This window comes from Erinaceus europaeus, chromosome 18 (genome assembly GCF_950295315.1).
Source record: "Erinaceus europaeus chromosome 18, mEriEur2.1, whole genome shotgun sequence".
Lineage (NCBI taxonomy): Eukaryota > Metazoa > Chordata > Mammalia > Eulipotyphla > Erinaceidae > Erinaceus > Erinaceus europaeus.
In genome coordinates, this window is record NC_080179.1 from 60,083,131 (window position 1) to 60,106,925 (window position 23,795).

Genomic DNA, 23,795 nt, shown 5'->3' on the forward strand with positions numbered 1-23,795 from the left:
TCCCTCTAGTAGGGGGCTCGAACCCTGATCCTTAAGTGTGCCCTTGAACTTCATACTATGTGCACTTAAGCCAGTGCACTACTGCCCAGCCCTGATTTTTTCCAACTTTCTACATTTTCTGAATCTATGTGGTCAAATGATCATGGAAGTCAAATAAATACCTTTGGTGACTAAAGAATTATGCTTTAGGGAAAGTCCACAGATATTCCAATGGCAAAGTTCCAGAACACACTTTGCCAAAGATAGCTGCAGGAGCAGAAGAAAGAAACCAAAATGGAGGACAGACCTGTGATTATTTAATGTAATGACCAAGGTCTTTTCTGACATTTTTTGGAAAAATTCATTACAGCAACTAGCTAATTATGGTCTTTCTTTTCTCATTTTAAGGTGAAACTGAATATTTAGTTACAAGTTTATAATTATTGGATGTTCATATATATCATAGAGTGTTAAGACATCAGAGAGATTACATACCTTATAGCTAGATTAAAGAATGGACAAATATATGATATCAGATTTATAATCTGAGGCAAGTACTTTAACTTCTCTGAGCAATATCTATTATGAGGACTGAATAAAAAAGAACACATGCAAATTTAATGACATTTAGGTGGATTGTCAATATTTATAAGTTCATTTTTTCCTCTCAGATTATCATTAACGAACTCTCCTTATTGGGCAGTTACTACTGAAGAATAGAAACAAAGACAAGATTTAATGCTTTACCATTTGACTGAAATTCACTATCCATTGGGCAGAGAGATTTTTTTTACAAACAAAAGAAGTGATCAGAGAGACTGTTCACTGAGTAGGGTTCATGATACACCATGAACACAGCCCAGGTTCAATCCTATCACCACAAAGGGAGTACTGTAATACCTGAGGAGTACCTTGTGCTGTGGTATCTCTTTATCTGAGTGAAAAAAACTGATATGGGAGCACTGAAATCACACATGCCATATGCACCAGATACCTGACCTCTCAAAAAATTAATGGAAACATCTTATCTGTCTTATTTTACTGAGTCATGGGATGAAACTACACATAGATATTGGGTAAATGAGTGATACTAAAGAAATGTAAACTTAGTTCACTGCATCCTATATGCCTTCAAGAAAATTAACTCCTGAATAGGCAAAATAGTTTATCCAGGAGGGCGCCATTAGTGTGTGGGATACTGTTTTGAGTACAAAGCACTGGGGAAAATTTCAGTTCTATAGTGCTTTCTCTCTCTCCATCTGCTGTCTCTCTCTGAAAAAAAAAAAGTTTCCATGGAGGTAGTGATGTCCCTGCAATGACAAAGGAAGAAAGAAAGAAAGAAAGAAAGAAAGAAAGAAAGAAAGAAAGAAAGAAAGAAAGAAAGGAAGGAAGGAAGGAAGGAAGGAAGGAAGGAAGGAAGGAAGGAAGGAGGAAGGAAGGAAGGAAGGAAGGAAGGAAGGAAGGAAGGAAGGAAGGAAGGAAGAAAGAAAGAAAGAAAGAAAGAAAGAAAGGAAGAAAGAAAGAAAGAGCAAGAGAAGGAAGAGGAAGTAGAGGAGGGAAAAAGGAAGAAGCAGCAGCAGTCAGAGAGACTCCAGATTCTGGAGTTAATGTGGGTAAACAGACAAGTTAGTAGATGATCATGGTAGAGCACAGGACTGGCAAACCTTAAGTCTCAGGTCACATTCTTGTCACTGCATATGCCAATCTTTTCTTTTTCCCTCCCTTCCTCCCTCCCTCTCTCCCTTTTTCTTTTCTTTTCCTTCCTTCCTTCCTTCCTTCCTTCCTTCCTTCCTTCCTCCCTTCTTTCTCCCTTTCTTCCTCTCTTTTACTGTCATTTCTTTATCTCTGAAAAAATAAGTCAAAAATCTGTTTTAAAAGTTATTAAATTCAGAAGACAAAGTAAATGAAGGAGGGCTGGGCAGTGGGTCATCTGGTTGAGCACACATATTGCCATGTGCAAGGACAAGGGTTCAAGCTCCATGGTCTCCATCTGCAGGGAAACTTCACAAGTGGTAGAGCATGGCTTCAGCTTTCTCCTCTCTCTCTCTCTATCTCTCCCTCCCTCCCCCCTTCCTCTCTCCCTCTTTCCCTCTATCCTCTTAATTTCTCTTCCCTATCAAATGAAAAACAAAGAAAAAAAGAGAGAGAGAAAGAAAAAATATCCACCAAGATTAATGGGTTTGCCATGCAGGCACTAAACCCCAGTAAGCCTGGTGACAATTAAGAAAAAAATGATTGAGTTTAGAGAACATGATTGAATTTTCTGGTTAAGACAGTCTAACTCAATAATTATTTATTAAACATTCATCTATTCACCAGTATATCAAATAATTTGCTTGACTACAAATCTACAAAGAGAAAAACATTCTGGTTTCTTTCTTAAATTTAGAAACAAGGAAGTAGTGAGGTGAGTGAATGAATGAACAATGAAAAGTCCAAAAGGAAATTGGAAGTTTCAAAGCAGAAACAAAGTTAAATAGTTCAAGCTGAAGACTGAGGACGTGTGAACATGCATATTAACAGTGTGATATATTTGATAATGCGATACAGTTAAATGGATTTGGAAAATTGTTAAAGATTATCCGTAATGAATCAAAATTGAAGGTCAATACATAGTTAATTTTAAATTTGCATTTAATTTGCATTTGTGATGTGAATAAGAGATCACATATGTTCCAGCATCACCCAACTTGCTCATTTGGGGACGAGGTACTAATTACACTACTTTAAACTCACAGAAGACATTTAAGAACAGTGAAACTAAATTAAGGTCAGATATTCCTCAACAGTAAGGAAAATTCCAAATATGCGAGAGCTATTCAATGTTGCATTTAGAGTAAATTGTCATATTTTGGACAAGACTATTATATGTAAAATCTCCTCCCTTCTTCATCAAGTCCAAAGTGATGCTATTTAGCATGCAGTTTTATAACAACTTCTGGAGATAATTGGGGAATAGTTGTATAAATATACTAAACAATTTTCTTTTATACATATGTGTGTATATATACATATACACATAAATATATAATAGCACTGAAGCTTGCTTTTAAAAATATTTATTTATTTATTTATAGGATAGAGACAGAGAGAAATTGAGAAGGGAGGGGGAGATAGAGAGGTAAAGGAACAGAGAGACATTTGCAGCCCTGTTTCACCACTTGTGAAGCTTCCCCCTGAAGGTGAGAACCAGTGGCTTGAACCCATGTCCTTACACACTGTAGTATGTGAGCTTAACCAGGTGTGTCACTGCCTGGCCCCTGAAGCTTCCTTTAATGAGGCAGGATTTGAGTTTAAATCTGGATTTCTCACATGACAAAGCAGGTGAACTATTCTTCCAGCCCCCGTATATTTTCTTTTAAAATACATTCAAAGAGGGGGCTGGGCATAGCACAGGGGGTTAAGCACACATGGCATGAAACACACAATGACAGTAGTAAGGATACTGGTTCTAGCCTCTGGTTCCCCACCGCAAGGGGGGGGGGTCGCTTTGCAAGCAGTGAAGCAAGGCTGCAGGTGTCTTATCTTTCTCTCCCGCTCTTTGTCTTCCCTTCCTCTCTCGATTTCTCTCGGTCCTATCCAACAGCAATAATAACAAGGGCAACAAAATGGAAAAAAACAAAAGGCCTCCAGGAGCAGTGGATTTATAGTACAGGCACCAAGCCACTGCAATAAACCTGGAGGCAAAAAATAAAAGTAAATTCAAAAATAAATCAAAATGATCAAACTTGAGGTAACAGAAGAATTCTTTCCATACAAAGCCCTTTAAGGATCTAACAATGCTTATTTCCCTAACCAGAAGAACGATTCAGACAGCAGCTTTACAAAAAGATCACTATGGAAATAAGTACCTATGGGGATACACAGCTGGAGAACCTTGGCCAGTTGCCAGTACCCTGAGTTGAGATGTGTCCCTGGGTAGAGAAAGAATAGCATAGCCAGTTGCCATAAAGTTGATCAGAAGATGTCAGGTGGGAGACACACAGCATATCCCGAGTTGGGACAGTGTCAAGTGTGTGCCCATCTATGCCAAGCTTCCAGAAGTATTTATTTGTAAATTATGTATTACATCAAAAAGGAATGAGGAAGATTTAAAATGTTTTTTTTTTTTTAGTAAAATATGCATCAGGAGCAAATGTTAAGACATAAGTAACAAACAGGTGGTATACATCACACAGATAAAAATCAGAATATATTTCTAAGAGGGAAAACATCAGGATAAGGGTGCTTAATAAAACTGTCATTGTCCAAATGGCATTTGCATCAGGTACATTATTTTGATATCATAAGATATTGAGTTTATTCTAGTTATCCCATACACAATCTCCAGGCTCTCAGGATAGCATCCAGATACCAGAGTTGTGGGTGATTAGCATGTGGTGATATATTCTTCTCTTTTAGCCTGTAGGCCAAGAAAAATCTCTGACATATCCAGAATTGCCCTAGATGGCAAAAGGGGAAGTGCTTGAAAAGCAGGCCTCACAGTATCATCATTCAAAAGAATGTACCTTGCAGACACATATTTTACAAGCACAGAGGCAAAAAGTAATAATCAGTAGGACTTCTAATAACAAGTTTCAGGAAATCTGGAAGCAGAAACTTCATGAACAAGTACCAGTATTCAGAAACAAAAAAGAAACTAGTGTTAAATTAATAATAAACAGGTATTAAAACAAAGGAAGGGATCAGTATGTTATGGATTCCCTACCCATTCCACTATTGCTTGTAGTGTGTGTGCGCTTGTGTGTGTGTATCTGTATGCATGTACAGCAATAATTATGACAATCATAATGCTTTCTAAATTAGATACTATACCTCCTTTGCCAAAAGAAGAAATTCGGAAAGGAGAAGAACAGTAAGAGGGAAGAGCAGGGCATAAATTAATTTAGGAGGACACCATCCATTTACCTTTCCCCCATATATTGATTATGATGATGATAAAGTGATAATCACTGTAGATTTCTTTTCTTTTCTTTTTTTTTTGAAAGTGTTTTGAAGGAGTACATGGGCCAATTTTATTTTTTTAAATTTTTTAATATATATTCCCTTTTGTTGCCCTTTTTTTTATCGTTGTTGTTATTGATGTCCTTGTTGGACAGGGCAGAGAAAAATAGAGAGAGGAGAGGAAGACAGAGAAGGGGAGAGAAAGAGAGACACCTGCAGACCTGCTTCACCAACTGTAAAGTGACCCCCCTGCAGGTGGGGAGCCGGGGGCTCGAACTGGGTTCCTTACACTGATCCTTGTGCTTTGCGCCACCTGCTGCACTACCGCCTGACTTCCCATGGGCCAATTTTAAACATACGACTTTTCTGAGGTAAAGTCTTCATATGGAACATTTGATTTCTTAGTTTTCTCCTGTTTCTTTAGTCATAAGGGTTATTATAAGAATTGCTTTGTCCTTTTGCAAACAATTTGGTTTGATAGACACAGCACCATATGCTCTGCTTACCCAGGCAGTGTAAAGCAAAATGCTGAGCAATTATATGGCGGATTTAATCAGCTTTGACAGCCAGTCTTGAAACTCCAGCCAAAATTCCCCACTCTTTCTTCCACAGGAGGTTTTGGGACTGAATTATATGACTAATTATATCAAACGTTGACTTTACCTTGGCTCTTGCCTTACAAATTCTGTGTGTGCAAAATGACTTTCCTGACCATCCTTAACAACTCCTTATCACGTTTATTCACAAGTTCTGTATCAGAACACATAACCAAAATTACTGTAGAGAAAATATATTCCAATGCCCTTCTAAATAGTCTGGAATGTTTTGTATAAAAGTCAGTCCTGAGAGTCTCTTTTCCTCAACTCCTGTGCCTTTTATTTACCAACTGGAGTATCTGATTAAGGATCCTAGTGCAGTTCATAATCTGATACATATAATTTAGTTCACAAAGCTCTCCTCATCTTTGCAACACTCCCGAGTGCCATGCAGATTATCTGGGTCACTTCCTGACTAATTACCTTAATCATAGAAGAAACATGTGGCACTCATATTGACAGCATATCTTTTATAGCAACAAACAAAAAACACAAACAGTGAAGTTGAAGTGCTCAGAAGATGGAGTCTATTAGTATTGATACTAATATTGATGCTTCTATCTAATCCAAAACTGAAAAACTCCTCAGCAAGCCTCAAAGATGGGGCAGCACTCAACTATGGACAAGCAAGAAACGAAAGTGATGTCTCCGAACTTTTTATATTCAATAAAAACGTTGACTTGGGTATCTACACATACAGGACAGAGTTAGATCTCAATTCTGAGATGCAAGTAAATTAACAAATCCACTGTATCTTCCACAGCAGAGTATGTGGTACTGACAGTACGTCACAAGTGTGTATCTCAGGAGGAGGCTAAAAAGACATACATGAAATGGGGAAATGGGAAACTTTAGTTTATATTCTAGGAGTAACTTGGTAATTAAATTAATGTGTATTTTATAACAAAATGTCAAACATATCCTAGAGGAGGAGGAGGAGGAGGAGGAGGAGGATTTGCTTCCAGGATGTTTGCAGGGCCTTCATACTTGCATCTTTCCAGTGATCTCTCTCTCTCTCCCTCTCTCTTTCATTGAGGGTGAGTGACATAATTGGGAGAGATTCCCAAAATACTGTACCACCATTTGCAAAGCTTTCCCTGTGCGAGTACTCCCATATAGTGCCCAGGGGCTGAAATCCTTATGCATAGTCAACTGTGCTAACTACCAGGTGAACAATCTGCAGATGGATACTTCAAATACGCAAAGGGAACAAGGACAAAACTGCGTGCTCCCTTTTCCTTACCAGAAAAATATAAAGCAAAGTGTTCTAGCTCAATTTTAGTCTGGGATCGACTAAGTTGAAAGAAAAAAAGAACACAAGTATAAGGTAGAGAAAGAATAGAGAAAACACTGGGACAGAAAGAAGTGGAGTATGACGAAAGAATCACATAGTGGAGACTAAGAGAAAGATAATCATAAACTCTAGTATGAAATACAACTCTTCCTCAATTTTGAAGTAACATTCACTTCACTTGTGCTCATACTAAATTTTATAAGATATTGTAACCCAGAACATCTTACTAATTTTCTTTTTTCATTATAACTTCTATTACGTCCACTGTCTGAGAGAAAGAGACTCAAGTCAATATCAGTAGCCATGGGGACTCCTGTTTCATTGCCTTATAACTAGTGGGTGGTTGTATGCCCATATTTTGGTCATCATTATGGAACATATAACCCCAGGTTTCTTAATAGGCAAATGAAAATCAATAATATACTTTTAATATACCATTTAGAAAATTCATAAAAAACTTAGTCATTCTTGTAAGAGTCTAGTTTTAGGTAGATAATGTCAACTGCCTTGTTCATAGTATTTACAACTGAAGAGAGAAGGAATGAGAAAAATAAGAGTAATGCATGCCAAAGAAAGCACTTTAGCTGTTTGCTTTTTATACATTGTCAAATATTTGCAAAAGACAAACTTCAATGAAAACCACTTTGAAAACAACTCTTTTTCTATGATCAGACAGCATAGAGTTTATCCTGTTCACCTTACTATATAGGTGCCTTTGATTTGTATGTATAATAGATTTAAAAACTGGGAAAGGATTTTTTTTATCCTTTTATTTATTCTTCAATTCAAGCAGAGTGCATATAGCTTCCAAAGTATATGTACAATAACTTTTTTTAAATGGATAACAAACTATTTCAATTGCTTAAGTAGAGAGGAAACTCTATTTTAAAGGGTTAAGGATGTTACTTATGGAACATGTGGTTGACAGGCTAATTTTTTTTCTCCTGTGATATTTGTTTTTTCTTTTTTTCTTTTTCTTTCTTTTTCTTTTTTTGCCTCCAGCGTTAATGCTGGGGCTGAGTGCCTGTACCATGAATCCACTATTCCTGAAGGCCAATTTTTTTCCCCCTTTGTTGCCCTTGTTGTTGTAGCCTTGTTGTGGTTATTATTGTTGTTGTTGATGTCGTTCATTGCTGGATAGGACAGAGAGAAATGGAGAGAGGAGGGGAAGACGGGGAGAGAAAGATAGACAACTGCAGACCTGCTTCACCGCCTGTGAAGTGACTTCCCTGCAGGTGGGGAGCTGGGGGCTCGAACTGGGATCCTCATGCTGGTCCCTGCGCTTCGCACCACGTGCGCTTAACCCTCTGCACTACCACCCGACCCTCTTCTTCTTCTTCTTTTTTTTAAAGATTTTATTTATTAGAAAAATAGGAGGAGAAAGAAAAAGAACCAGACATCAATCTGGTATATGTGCTGGGGATTGAACTCATGCTTGAGAGTACAATGCTTTATCCACAGTGCCACATCCCGGACCACTCTCCTGTGATATTTCTAACTTGTTATTATGCTCTGTAGCTGATAACATTTTGCAGAGTCACACATGTAAATGGCAGGTTCAGGCTGCACATGTGTGTGCAGAGAGGCATGATTATGATTTCCTTCCTCTCTTCACATTTCAAGGACATCAATCAGTTGAAAAATAATATCATTTAGAAGATAAGTATTTAAACTATTAAGGGAAAAAGTTAGTGCGGAAATAAAAGGAACACCATCCCCATTGCTTTTATTTCATCCCTTTTTGGATATGTTATGATGTGGCAATTAGAAGTTAGAAGAAATTAAAGAGTTGGTAAGTAGAACATGTACTAATAAAAGTTAAGACCACAGGAGATATTAAAATGCAAGGAGGTATGAAGATGAGAAACTAGAAAAAGGAAGGGTGTAAATGATTTTTAAATTCCTTTAATTAATTGGTTTTTTTTTAATTTCCTTAATGCTTATCACTGGGGTTTGGTGCCTGCATGATGAAGTATCCACGGCTACTGCAGGTCATTTTACTCCTTTTTCCTTTTTTTCTCTCTTTTCATCAGAGACAGAGTAAAAGTGAAAGGGAAGAGAAGATAGGAAGTGAGGAAGAAAGAGAGACAGACACCTGCAGGATGGCTTTACTACTCATAAAGCCTCCTCCGTACAGGTGGGGGCTGGGAACTTGAACTCAAGTTCTGGCACATGGGAATGTGTGCTCTACTGGGTACACCACTGCCTACCCCAAAAGGTAGATTATCTTTCAAAACTCCATGTACAGGGTGGAGATAATAGCATAATGGTTATGCAAAGAGACTATCGTGCCTGTAACTCTGAAGTTCTAGGCTCAATACCCTCAAGTACCATAAACCGGAGCTGAGCAGGGCTCTGGAAAGCAAACAAATAAACAAAACCCCACCTAACTATGTCCATATTTTTATTTGAAAACCCTGATTTAGTTTTTAGAATAGTTACTCTGAAACATTTCAAACAGACACATCAATCTAACCTGAAATTTTATAAATTCAAATGACTAACCTTCTTTGGTACAGTTGACCTGGGTCTCATCACTGAAGTCTCCGCAGTCATTGTCACCATCACACGCCCAGTGGCCTGGTATACATCTGCCACTGGAACATCTAAACTGATTTTCAAAGCAAGAGTGAACACAGCCAACCTCATCACTCCCATCTCCACAGTCATCGTCTGGAAAAAAACATCATGGTTAAGGCATTTAAAACTGATGCATTTAGAAGCTTTTTCTAGTGAAACAGCTAATATTGCTTTTTGCTACACACAGAGCTCTTGTTATTACTAAAAGAGGGATGAGTAATTTATGATAATCTACATTTCCCATGAGCCGAGGGAGAATTATTTTAATAGTTATAATGCTTTACTCCTGACTTTATATCAACTACTAAACTAAAAAGTCATCCTGGGTTTGGGGTGTTATAACTTAATTTCCATTTTACTAAAATAAGACCACTATTGACTGAATAAACTTATGCATCATGAAATAACTATGGAGAAGAATGATGATGGTTATTATAGAAATTTCATGAAATTATACAGCTAGTGATGTAATTACTGGGGGAAATTATTTAAATCTATACTCTGTTCCCCAGAGCGTCTCACAATATCTATAATTCAGTCCCCTCTTTCCAATTTTATAACATGAGGCTTCACTGTACTTTTCCTCCACTATCTCCTAAGCTTACTAGTTGGGTCCTTGAATAAGAGTCTTACTTTAACATTGTTTTATTAAACTATTGATGAGAAAATACAAATTTTGTCTGGTGTTGAATGTAACATTATTCAAGGAACTAATTTCACCATATATTACTTTGATTAATGTTACTCCTTCCAAGAGTCTATCCAAGACTCGATGCTGTGTTTCCCTATACATTATATCTGTACTTGAAAATATACAGTATCTAAAGTAAAAAAAATGTTGAATATCAATATAAGCAATGATTTTTACTCTTTATGAGCCCCTATTTGTAGAAGGGAGGTAGAGAACTGTAAAATGAACATAGGGTAGATTTAAATGGGTGACTGAGTCTACATCAATTTATATATAATTCATTTACTTGTATTTGACATAATCTAGAAAGCACTGTAATAGCAATGATTACATTAGTGCTATCATAATTACAATTTAGTATAAGAAAAAAAAAATCACTTGTAAATAAGAAGCCAAATATAAAGCTAAAACCATCTAAATACTTCCATAATAACATTTTTTATGGGCTTTTGTCATTTTAAAATTTTTAACTTATTCATAAAATAAAAAATATCAACAAGGCGGTAGGGTAAGAGGAGTACAATTCCACACAGTTCCCACTATCAGACTTCCATATCCCATCCCCTCCCCTGATAGCTTCCCTATTCTTTATCCCTCTAGGAGCATGGACCCGAGATCATTATGGGGTGCAGAAAGTAGAAGGTCTGGCTTCTGTAACAAGCATGCTTCTCTGCTGAACATTGGCGTTGGCAGGTCGATGCATTCTCCCAGCCTGTCCCTATCTTTCCCTAGTGGGGCAGGGCTCTGAGGAGGTGAGGTTTCAGGATACACTGGTGAGGTCATTTATTTTATCTTGAGTTTACAAGTGCTTTACATGCACGCTTTGGGGAATTTAAATAGTTCAGATCATTTTCTTAATTGTTTTCTTTCTGTTTGTAGACTGACACTATGTCCAGCATAAAATCTGAAAACAAAGCACGATCATAGCCCCTTGGGACAAACACTGAGCATCATTATCCTTAATATTAAATCTCCACTGATGTGTCAGCTGCCCTCTTCCTGCTTGTATTAACCCGTTTGCTTGTTCTTCAAGTCTCTCTTTCAACTGCCTCCTGAAGGAACTAAACCAGAACAGCCAGGTCTCCTAATAGTGCTCTACAGTAAACAGTTGGTACTTGCCAGAGTCACAGTGCCATTTGCTGCTAATGCATCTTCCACTTTTGCATATAAATTGAGTTAGTGGTTCACAAGTTGGGAATTCTGTTAAAGACAGAACAAACATTCAATTGGAAAACTGTTACTGGCTTTGTTTGACTTACTTTGCATCTCAGTTGCTAGAGTGAGCAGCATTCCTCCACAAAAGGCACAGAGATAGTATTAGATAAATGCTTTGATTCTAGGTTTGAGAGAACATAGGATAGACATGCAGAGAATTCCTAATTTGCAATGATATATATATATATATATATATATATATAATCAATGCAATGGCTCAGCTTAATATATATGTAATAAAATACTATAGCTATTACTTACTGTGTATAGTATTGCATATACATTAAGTTGAACCATTGCATTAATATAATTTATATAATAAAGACATTTACATCATAACTACTATATACATTAAATTTATAATGGTGCAAAAGCATTATGTATTTAGTAAAATCATATTTTGAATTAAGATATTCTGCTTTTCACTGTATATATGGTATTCAATAAATTAGATGAGATTGTCTACACTTTATTATAAAATCAACTTTGTGGTAGATAATTTTGCACAACTCTAGTCTAATCTAAGTGTTCTGAGCACCTTTAAGGTAGGCTTGGTGAACTAAGAATATTTGGTATTTTAGTTGTTTTAAATGTACTCTTCTAATATGAATAGCTAATCATAAATTGGGAGAAGAGCTGTATTATTAATATATTTTAAATAATTACTTTACGGTAACTTGAAATTATTCCAAGAAGAATTTAATTGAGGTCTGTTTTGGTTTATTATAATGCAAGAAATATGAATAAATGCAAACCTTTTGTAGCAAGGGACCCATATTCCTTTCATGAACAACAGCTAAATGGAGCTCTACACTCTGGTGGTGCATAGCAATCATGTACATATGTTTTGAAAGACAATTTTTTTTTCTGAATACAGAACCAAAGTAGGAAGCTTAGATGTAAATTTACCCCTGAGATAGGTCAACATTTTTAGTTTAAAGTTAAAAAGCAATGCAATAACAATAACAATGAAATAAAATCACTTTAGTTGACATAAGAGTTATAAAGATTTTAAACACTTAAATTCTGGTTGAAAAAAAATGTATGAAAAGTACCTGAAAGTAAATTATATCAAAGAACTAGATTATACAATGAAAATAAACCAATTAAATAAAAAACCTGTCGATATCAAATTAGTAGATAACTAAAGCAATTAAAATATAAAATAGTATTCACATAGGGAGTATGTTTAAAATATAATACTAGCCAATTCAAATGATTAGTAAATCCGTCTGCACCACTGACAAAATAGATAGTCAAATCTGAGTATATATATAAAAAAAATGAGATGGAGGGGGAGACACCACGCAATTACTAAACAACTCATTTGCGAGACTTCAAGTAATTTATTGATATTCTCCTGGTTAAGGATATGAAGTGGCTAGGCTGTGGTGCACCTGGTTAAGTACACACATTATAGCACACAAGGTTCAAGCCCCTGGTCCCCACCTGCAGGGTGAAAGCTTCATAAGTGGTTGAAGCAGGTTTGCAGGTTTCTCTCTCTGTCTCTCACCCTCTTTATCTCCCCCTACTTTCTCAATTTCTATTTCTATCCAACAATAGAGAAAGAAAGATATATTTTTTTAAAAAAGAAGGAATAGATAGAGAGGGAGAGAGAGAGAGAGATTCTCAGATCTCCTTCATCACTTGTGTAGGTGGGGACTGGGGGCTTGAACCCAGGCTCTAGTTCTAGCATATAGGCTCAACCTAGTGTGCCCCCACTCAGCCCCATTTTTTAATTCCCGTGAATATTACTATGATTATTATAATTATTACTAGTGAATTAATATTGATTTACAAAATTAAAAGATAATAGGGGTCGAACTCACATTGTTCCCACCACCAAAGCTGTGGATTCCCAGTCCCTCCATTATAAGCTACCATAGTTCTCCCAAGGTTGCAGATATGGTTCAATTATTATTTCTACAACCATCTGTATTTGTCTATATTTGCCCCCCCTTTTTTGGTGTGGAGGGGTCTCATCTTCTCTTCCACTCCAAGTCACACATATATCTATTATCACATCCACATGTCCCTCCCCTTTTCCTCCTTTCTCTCCTAGGGAGATCGAGTTGAAGTTCAAAGCCCTTTGGTCATCTCCCCCCTATCATTTCTTCCCTACTGGAAGTATGGATCAAAGTTGTTTTGGGAGTGCAGAAGGTGGGAGTTCAGGTTTTTGTAATTGCTGGACATAGGCACTGGCAGGTCGATCCACACCTCCAGCCTATTTCTATCTTTCACTAGTGGGACAGAGCTCTGAAGCTATGAGGTCCAAGACACATTGGTAAAGTCATCTTCCCAGTACAGTCAGGATAAAATTATGACAGTGTCTGCAACTTGGTCGAGCCCCATTTCTTTACTTTGAATAAGTATCCTTTGATTTTAGATCCTCCTTGAAATAAAAATTATGGGATATTGATGATAGGATTAACCTGGAAAAATTATGCGATATTGATTATGGATTAACACTGGAACAAACAGCAGATTTAAGAACAAAAACTTCTTAGATTTGATCATGTTACATGTGTAGCAAGGAAAAGAAAACTGTATTTAATTAACAGTTACTTCAACTTCACAGAATATTTAATCTGGTCTATGTATCTTTTGTTACAGGTACTAAGTTCAATTTATCTAGTCTATTTTCACTTGAAAATTTGTTGGCACATTGTATACAAGCTATTATGCAAATGACAATTCACTTTCTCTCAAGGGTAAGCAGGGGTCCGAAGGTAAATATATTTACCCAGTATAAGAGGGTAAAGGAATGCTTTTTAGTGAACCATATACAAGAGTAATTTGTTTCTTTCCTTTCTACAGTCTAGGAATTTTCCTACCTATTCCTCCTCTTTGCTACCAAAATGAACAGTTCTAGGTAATTTGTTTATTTATTTATTTTTCTATAACCGTTATTTATTTGTTGTATAGAGATAGCCAGAAGTCAAGAGGGAAGGGAGACACAAAAAGGAATAGAGACAGAGAGATACTTGCAGCCCTGCTTCACCACTCACAAAGCTTTCCCTCCGCAAGTGGGGAGCAGGGTCTTGAATCCGGGTCCTTATGCACTGTAATATGTGTGTTCAACCAGGTGAGCCACTACCTATCCCCCTGGTAATTTATAATTAAAATATCAAAATACAGTTATTATAGGTTTGTCTGAGGTCAGGTGATCCAAGCAGATTAATTTGACTTTCATAATTAAGTAGGTATAAATACATAGAAAATTCAAGTGAAAATAATTAACAAGGTAAGAGTACAATAGTAATCCACAAGTAGGACAGTTCTATCTAAATCTGAGGGAATTATACATACAATGCATATTATTGTTATCATTTTTATTATTTATTGAGGATGAGGTAATAGGCTAGGCATACACACACAGAGACATAGACACAGACAAACTATAACCTTCATAACTTTGTAATTGCTATTGCTAATTCCAATTTTCTGAAGCAAACTTCATGCCTTGCTTGAGGATACACTGCCAAAACAGGAGAAGTGTCAGAGTAAAATCTGAATACCATGCTTATTCTGAAACATGCTTTATTTTCAATAAAGCAGACTGATGATATCAATACATGTGATAATAATAAACAGAAACCTCCCAAAATGAAATTAAATTTTCATTGTGTGCCTCTGTACCAATGTATCAGTAACTATACTGAAATCATTATTTCCCTAAGAAAATGATCAAAATAACACAAAAACATTTTAAAATGAGATTACTGCTTCTTCATTCTGTGGTCTATGGCTCCCCTTTAAGCCCCAACACTATTTTTTTTTTTACATAACATAATTGCATGCAATTAAATTTAGCTATAGAAATCAGTGGTTTTCAAAATTGTACATACTGGAGGACTATATTGTATGAGAAAATATATGTTACAATGTCTAGATAATGACACTAGGTATGATTTCTGAGGGTCGGTTTTTATAGAGCACAGACTTCAAGGTAATAATATTTTGCGGGGAGATAGGTGAACAGTATAGCATAAACTGTCTTATTGATAAAATACTATATTATAAAGATTTCTATTCATTTTTATTATTGGATAGAACAGAAATTGTGAGGGGAGGGGAGATAGATAAAGAGACAGAGAGATATCTGAAGCCCTGTTTTACCACTTGTGAAGCTTCCCCCTGCAGGTGGGGACTAAGGGCTTGAACCTGGGTCCTTCCACACTGTAATGTGTGTGCTTAACCAGGTGCACCACCGCCTGGCCCCAAAATATTATAATATATTTAATGTGTAATATCGTATATAAAGATCTGAGAAAAAAGAAAATGGAGGTACCATGCTTCCTGACTTCAAACTATATGACAAAACTATAGTAAAAACAGCATGATACTGGAATAAAAAGGCACATATGCCAATGGACTATAATTGAGATCTAGAAATGGAGTCTCAAATAAATGGACAGTTAATTCACAAGAAAGTAGGAAAGAACGTAAAATAGTAAAGGGAGAGTCTCTTCAATAATTTGCCTTAGGAAAACTGAATAGCCATAGGCAACAGAATGACACTGGGAATTCATCTAGATTCTGGCACAAACGTTAACTCAAAGTGGATTACAAGCTTGGTTTTTACATAGATGACTACAAAAATTAATTGAAGAAAATATTCCCTTGGCAATGACTTTTGAAGTCTGTCTTTAGGAACTTAAATTAAGCAGCATAGAAAACAAAAACAAAAAGAAACAAATCAGAAAGATCAAATGTGATTACATGAAACTCAAAAACTTTTGTTCAGCAAAATAAACTGTTATTAAATCAGACATCCTGCTGAATGGGTGAAAATATTCACACAACATTTTTCTAACATCCATGATTTCTAAAGAACCTGAAAAACTCAGCAACAAAACAAATGACACTATCAAAACATGGTGAGAACTGAATAGACATTTCACAGGAAACATTCAGATAGTTAATAACCACTTGGACAAATGTTTGCTCACAATTTTTTTTATCAAGAAATGCAGAGGAAAAAATGAAAATAATCTCACATGTGTGAAAATGACATATATCAGAATAATCTGAAGCAGTAGTGTTCTTTATGGTATAGTGAAAGAAGAACACTCTGCCTACCTTCTTTTTAAATATTGTTATCTTATATTTTATTTATTTACTGTCTAGGACAGAGAGAGATTGAGAGGGGAAGAGTAGATGAGAGAGAGAGAGAGAGAGAGAGGGAGAGGGAGAGAAAGAGACACCTGCAGCCTTGCTTCACTGCTCATGAAACTTCCTCCCAGCATGAGCATGTGGGGACTGGGGGCTTGAACCTGGGTCCCTACATATAATAATATGGACGTTCAACTGGGTGTACCACTGCCCAGACCCTCCTTTTCATTTTTAACACTACTGGTAACTATGTAAACAACAATACATTTTTAAATGTATTGTTGTTGCATATAATGAAAATATGTAACCTTAGGTATTATTCTCCAGAGGAAATGACAAACCTACTGATATGAAGAATCAAATTAAATCACATAAACATAAGGGTAATAAGTGATTTTTCAAATTTTAGAAATATGGCACTACTGAAAGTCAGAAAGTCTGAGAGCATTTAGATATTTGACAAAGTGTAATAATTTCAGGATGCTTCAACAGAGTATAAAAATGTTTAGGAGTTATAAGAACATTTGAAGGTCAGATTTGATCATTATCACTATTCATTAAAAAGCCTTGGGAATAAAATAAACAACAACATGCCACAGGGTTTAGGTAGGAGAGGATTAATAGAATATTTAAGAGAACATTGAATAGTTTTGGCAATATGATAGACAAATGAGAACTTCTAAAATAACAAACATTTCAATACATAGATGAATGTGGAATAATGAAAATTTTCTGAATGCTGAAATAAAAATCCATCAGTGAACTATAACTCTTTTGAGTGTATAATCAATGAAGAAATCAATGCAATTGACATCTCTAAAGTCTCTTATTTACTGTGGTAAGAAATACAAAGAACTACCTTTGTGTCAGCACCATAGAGGCAGTTAGAATTATTACTCCCCAGTGGCTAATGATTCAGCAAACTATTTTGGATAGTGGAGAGCTCCAGGTATCATGGAAAAATCAAGAAAATATGAAGGCTAAAGGGATATCCATGGAAGACTGGGTAAGAGGTCAACCAGGGGGAAGGAAAAAAATCATATAGGAGTGCTTCACATCGCTAAATAATCATTTGAACTTCTCATAACCACAACTACCTCAGCCTCCATTATAATTCCATTGGAGAAAACAGGCATAAGAAAACTACAAGGTATCACAGGTTGAATTGTGTGTAACAAGAGTGTAAGTCAGATTCTAAACCTTATGCTTTAGTGCATGTGAGTATGACCTTATCTTGAAAAAGGGTCTTTGCAGATGTAATTAAGTTAAGGGCCTCAAAATGAGATTATCTTGGATTAAGTGTAGGCCATACATTCAATGACTGATGTTTTTATAAGAGAGAAGAGAGGGAGATTTTCCATAGACATGAAGAAAAAACTCAAAGGAAGATAGAAACAAGATACTGAAGTTGTGCTGCCTGTGGAGGAGTGACAGAAACTCAAGAGAGCTGGAGCTCCAGTGGTGCAGTCGGTTAGCGTGCGGTACTTATACAGAAACTTGAACGAGGCAAAGGAAGTATCTTAGTACCTTCAGTGAGGCTCTGATGATACTTCTACTTTGGTTTTTTTTTTTTTTTTTTAACTTCCAAATAGTAAGAGAATACATTTCTGTTGTTTGTAATCACTTTTTGTGGTAATTTGTTACAGCAGCCTTAACAAATTGTTTGCATGAAACATTAAAATCACAGTACGTAAATTCTATGGTCCTGTTTTAGGATAAGCATCACATGAGATACTTTTCCCAAATATAGATTCTGGGATTCTATTCAAGATGTACTGAACATAAATCTCTGAGGGATAGATGTAGGAGATCTTTTTTTCCCATAAGAGAGACACACAAAGAAAGATCACAGCTCTATTCCTCTCAGGCATATAGTGGAGGCAAGACTGAGTTCTGCCGCTCCTAGAATTCAAGCGTGTCAGTTTTCTCTCTGTTACTTCCTCTCCCCAACTCTGGGGATCTTTATCCATAACAAACTCCCCAATGAAAACTAGTTATATCTAGGAGTATTGGTAGTAGTTCTTATGTAAAGGTTTTATGGAATTCATTTGGGCTTGGACCATCTGTGCTTGGACTCATTGTTGGGGAGATTATTTTTTATTACTGTTTCAACTTCTTTGTCTATTCATGTTTTGCCTTTTTCTCTTGGTTTAGTCTTGGGAGGGTGTATGTTTCTAAAAGTCTACCTATCTCGTTTGTAGTGTTAGGGCATATGATTATTGACGGCTCATGATGGTTTGGATTTCTGCGGTGTCTTGTTGTGATCTCTTCTTTCATAATAAAACTTATTTGGGTCTTGTCCCTTTGTTTTTTTGACATGAGTATGGCTGTCCTTGCTTCTTTTTTGAGATTTACTGGCTTGAAAGGATGGTTTTCTGTCCTTTCACTTTCAGTCTATTCTTATCCTGCCCTATTCTAGTCCTGCTGGGTCAAGCAGACCTCCTGCAGATAGCATATGGCTGGGTCATGTTTCTTGATCCACATTCCTTCTTTGTGTCTTTTGATGGGTAAGTGGGATTCTCTTCCATGACTTTTATCACTTCAAGAACATGCATGTGGACTACTTTTTTCAGGACCTACATCAAAAATTCTGATTGTCTCTGGCTTATTAGAGTGTTTTTCTGGACTTTTTCTTTGATTTACTGGTGGGATGGACTTTTTTTTTTTTCTGTCTCCTCATTCTGTCTGTTACAAACACTTTTTATAATTCCTTGAGGCTGCATACAAGGACAGTTGGTTAGGGATGACTGGGGTGTGTCACACCAAGGGTTTGGCTTGGGACAGTCACAAAATGGCACTGTAATGACTAGCATAGTCAAGGCTGTGTATTGGCTCCTTGGCCTGGGGCAGCTGCAGAAGTGTTCTTGGGGCAGTCAATGCTATGAGGCCCTCTTGAGGTCTGAAAGGCACCAGTCTTACTTTAGGAGGGTTGAGTGAGGCCTGGTAACTACTTAGGGGGACTCAGCAACTCCCCTGTGTCTCTATACAGAATGAATGCAACCTGACTATCTCCGGGCAGGCACATGGGGTCTGTAGCACATGTGGTGTTCTGCAATGTTGGTTGGTGGTACCCAACTTGGGCTGAAACAGAACCGTTGGTTCCCAGGCTGATCAAGCAAGATCTATTGCTAGCAGAAAGGTAGACTGTGGTTCCTGGTATTTCTGTGTAGGTGGGAGGGGGGGCAGCTGTCTCTGACTGGATGCTCAGGTTTCTGATAGCCCATGCAGCAAATGATGGAGTCTTACCCTGGAGGACAAGGGGAGGGGGTGTCTCCCCACTGAGTGAAAACCTTTGTTAGAGTTGGGGGGTTCCTCTCTGAGTATCATGGTTGGGGATCACTGCCAGTGATTCAGGGGATGGGGTACTTCCCCAAGGGTCACAAAAGCCTGCTAGGGTGTGCAGGCCTCTGTCGGTGAGGTGCAGGGACTAAGAGCTCTCTCTTTATACCCACGAAAGCCCACTGGGGTTTGTGAGCCTCTTGGTCTTGAGGAATACAGAAGGTGGGCTCCCTCTGTGACCCACGCAATCTGCCAGGGATCTGAGAGTCTCTGGCAGTGAGTGCATAGGGTCCCTCCCTGTGAGTGCAGTGGACTGGATCCCTCCCTGGGGGTTAGGGCACAGGCTGAATGGGGCTGGTTATCTGGGGGTGGGGTATACTCCCAGGGTGGTGGGCTTGTGTAGGAAACTGGTGGGTCTGAGAATCCAGCCAGGGTGTTGTGCAGTGTAAGAACACCAGGGGTTTGGTAGGTTCTAGGTGGAGGGAAACTGACCCAGTAGACTAATAGGTAGAAAAGACTTGTAGGTAGGAAAGACTCCCAGGGCAACCCTAATTTTTTTATTTTTTAGTTCTGCTTGGGGTCCCAATGGTTGCAAGGGCACTGATCCCTGTGATGGAGGGAACTGTACTTTTAGATTCCCCTCGTCTCCTCTCTGTTGTTCCCTGGGATTCTCTTCCTCTGCCTTTGGGTTTTCTGTGTTTCACAGCTTATTCCAACTATTATTGGTTTGTGTAGTTTCTGTAGTTGTCTTTTCTGTTTCTGTTTTCCAGAGTAGTCCTGGACAGTCAATATCTTGCTTCTTCTCCCTAAAACAATGATTTATATTCAGGTTCAAGCCTCTAGCACCACAATGAATAACATACACAGTTTCAGGGGAAATTCCATGGACAATGGAGAGATATTTCAGTGTCTCCATCTCTGCTTGTCTCTTTCTTCCTTTATTTAGTCTGGTCTTGGGCTCAGTCTTGGCACTGCAGCTGTCAATTCTCCCAGTCACAGCTAGTCAGTCTCCCTGTCAACCAGGTGAATGGAATGATTTATTTACTTACACCATTGACAAGTCTTCATTTACCACACTTGGGGGAGGAGGAGGTGTTGGTGTCTGCTTCTGTCCTTTATAATGTGTGGCATTCTCACAGGTTTGAGGTGATAGCTCACTGCTGTCTTTATTTGCATACCTCTGATAATCAGAGACCTTGAGCAGTTTTCCACATCTGTTGTCTATCTGAGCATCTTCTTTAATGAAGCCTATTCAGATATTTTCCTCATTTTCAATGGAATTATTAGTTTTATTTGAAGTTTACTTTCTAGTTATCTAATTGAAAATAACTTTGATACAGCTTATACTTAGTTTACTTTTAACAAGGCTTCACCATTTTAACTTATCTTCTCTCAGATTTTCAGCATCAGTTTATAGAGGGTTCCTTCGTACATATAAACCCTACTGAAAGACCTACATGACTATCTAAAAACTAAAGCAGGATCATCAAGGAACTTCCTAATTTTGTAAGTGTTTGCCCATATATAATCTCATCCTACAATGTACAATTTACTTGTAATGTAGGCAAACGAAGCTTATTTTTTTTCTTTTTTTAAAAATTATTTATTTTCCCTTTTGTTGCCCTTGTTGTATTATTGTTGTTGTAGTTATTATTGTTGTTGTCATTGTTAGATAGGACAGAGAGAAATGGAGAGAGGAGGGGAAGACAGGGAGAGGGAGAGAAAGACAGACACCTGCAGACCTGCTTCACTGTCAGTGAAGTGACTCCCCTGCAGGTGGGGAGCTGGGGGCTCGAGCCAGGATCCTTACGCCGGTCCTTGAGCTTGGTGCCACCTGCGCTTAACCTGCTGCGCTACCGCTGGACTCCCAGTGAATTGCTTATTAACAGGTGCTAGTGAATTTCACTTACAACTGACCCAATTTATAGCACCCTCATTCCGAATTACTATCACATGTATTTATAATCATGTCTTTAAATACAAATTCTAATATTTTCAATGTAAAACAGTAGTAATTACACATGGCAGAATTATCACTCATGGTGCTAAAGTGTGACTAACAAAAGTGTTTAACTGGGAATGTCCTATTAGAATTATATCTATAAGAACTTCATCAATTTGAATATAAAAAGTGAGATGTTATTAGTACAAATTTATTGGTGATGCTTAATAAAAACAATGTAGTGACTGATTTTTTATATTATTTTCAAATAGGGTGATTTTTAAGCAGCAAGTTAAACAATTTACATTATTTTCTAAATTCTATATTCAGTGGATATAATTACTATTATGAGAAAAATCTATGGCATTCTTTCTCACTATATGAAAAGTGAGATTATTTTGCTGCTTTCTATCAAATTCTCTACTTATATAAATTTTTATTTTAAACGATAATATGACAGTGGTATGTACAAATGCACAGGACTGGCATATGAAAAATCATTGATTATATTACTAGTACTCAGAGGTAAGTGGTACTCAGGTTTTAAAAAATGACAATAAGGAAGATAAATGTATATCACTGAAGAGGAAAATATTTGGAGAGAAGCTTTTTTTTATATGTGTTACACAGGAGGAACATACTGACACTATTCATGTCATTTAATTTTCTGATACTCTATAAGATTTGGCTAAACATCAGAACCAAGCAATCTGTAAACCAGTTTTAATAATGTGTTCATATCTAGTGGTGCTGGAACTATCTTGTACTAGTTGGCAAGAGTCAATTTAAAGTTCTTCAAAGACTCTCTAAGGAAGTTATTAGGTACATATTATTAAAATTTAAATTATAAAATTTATAATTAAATTAATAGTGCTTAAAATAAAAGGACAAGCACTTAAAGCTTACAATTCTTTCATTATTTTGCTCTTGAAGTCACTTACATATCTTGAATTTTCATTGTGCAAATTTGTATACTAGTAGACACACCATTTGTCAATTCCATACTCATAAATGTCCTGCTGGAAACTTGATATAGGTCACCGTGAGAGTTTTACATCATACAAAAAAAAGAGAAATGCTAGATCAAGACTTCTCCCTTTCAGAGGACTCAAAAGATTCACCTACTCATCAAACAGTTGCATATCCATTTAAATAATATATTTATGGAAATGTATAATGACATTAGTTGCCTGCTATGCAAACATTAACTATATCTGCTAAATCAAGTTCAATGGATAAATATTCATTTCAAGCTCTCTAATGTCTTTGGAATGCATTCCTATTTTAGACATTAAATTAGAGAGCATAAATTGCTCAAACTTTGTTGATGTTACCTTAGAAACACAATATGAAGGGCCGGGTGATGGTACACCTAGTTAAGCACACATATTACTGTGATCAAGACTGGGTTCCAACCCCTGCTTCCTACCTGCAAAGGGTAAGCTTCACAAGTAGTGAAGCAAGTATTGTAAGTGTTTCTCTGTCTCTCTCCCTTTCTCCTCTGCTCTCAATGTCTCTCTGTCCTATCAAATAAAGGTAAAAGTACTTTTGTGAGTATTTCTTTGACATTGTTATCATCTTTATTATGTCAAATAGTACTGCTGATTTTATCAATACTTTTTCTTCAGAAGTTACAAATTCAAATGTCTACAGGAACTAATAATATAGAACTTTATGACGATGATGATGATGATGATGATGATGATGAGAGGGAGAGAAAGGAAGAGAGAAAAAGAGAGAGCTACTCTGCCCTGGCACAAGGTTTCTCCAGGGATAGAACCTACGGAACTTTAAACATGCAAACTCTATTGGATTGAGCTATTTCACTGACTCCAGAAAAAAATAAATAAATAAAAATTCTACTAAACAGAAAATACAGCTACTAAAAATAGTTACTTAAAATGAGGGGAAAATATTTTATTTTCCAAATATCAGGATTATTATAACATAAGATTCAATTAGTTGGAATATATATTTAATTTCATGTTTTAAATAAATGCACTATTTTGTCTAATGATATTATTTTCACTTAACAATTAAGATAATTTAGAGCTCTTCCTAAAATGTGTATTAGAACGTCTGGTTCATTCTCATATTATACTTCACTATGCTTTCATGGGATGAATAATAATAAAGTAGAGTTATAAGTTGGTATTAACA

General features: G+C 36.7%; 1 protein-coding gene across 1 annotated transcript in view; it reads right to left on the reverse strand.

Moving 5' to 3' along the window:
* Positions 1 to 23,795, reverse strand: part of LRP1B (LDL receptor related protein 1B) — a 1,816,831-nt gene that overhangs the window by 729,427 nt on the left and 1,063,609 nt on the right. Inside the window, exons 19-20 of the mRNA XM_060178059.1 lie at positions 11,204 to 11,284; positions 9,319 to 9,486 (exon numbers count right to left, since the gene is read on the reverse strand). Coding sequence (XP_060034042.1) covers positions 9,319 to 9,486; positions 11,204 to 11,284 — 249 coding nt within the window. The remainder of the gene's footprint in view (positions 1 to 9,318; positions 9,487 to 11,203; positions 11,285 to 23,795) is intronic.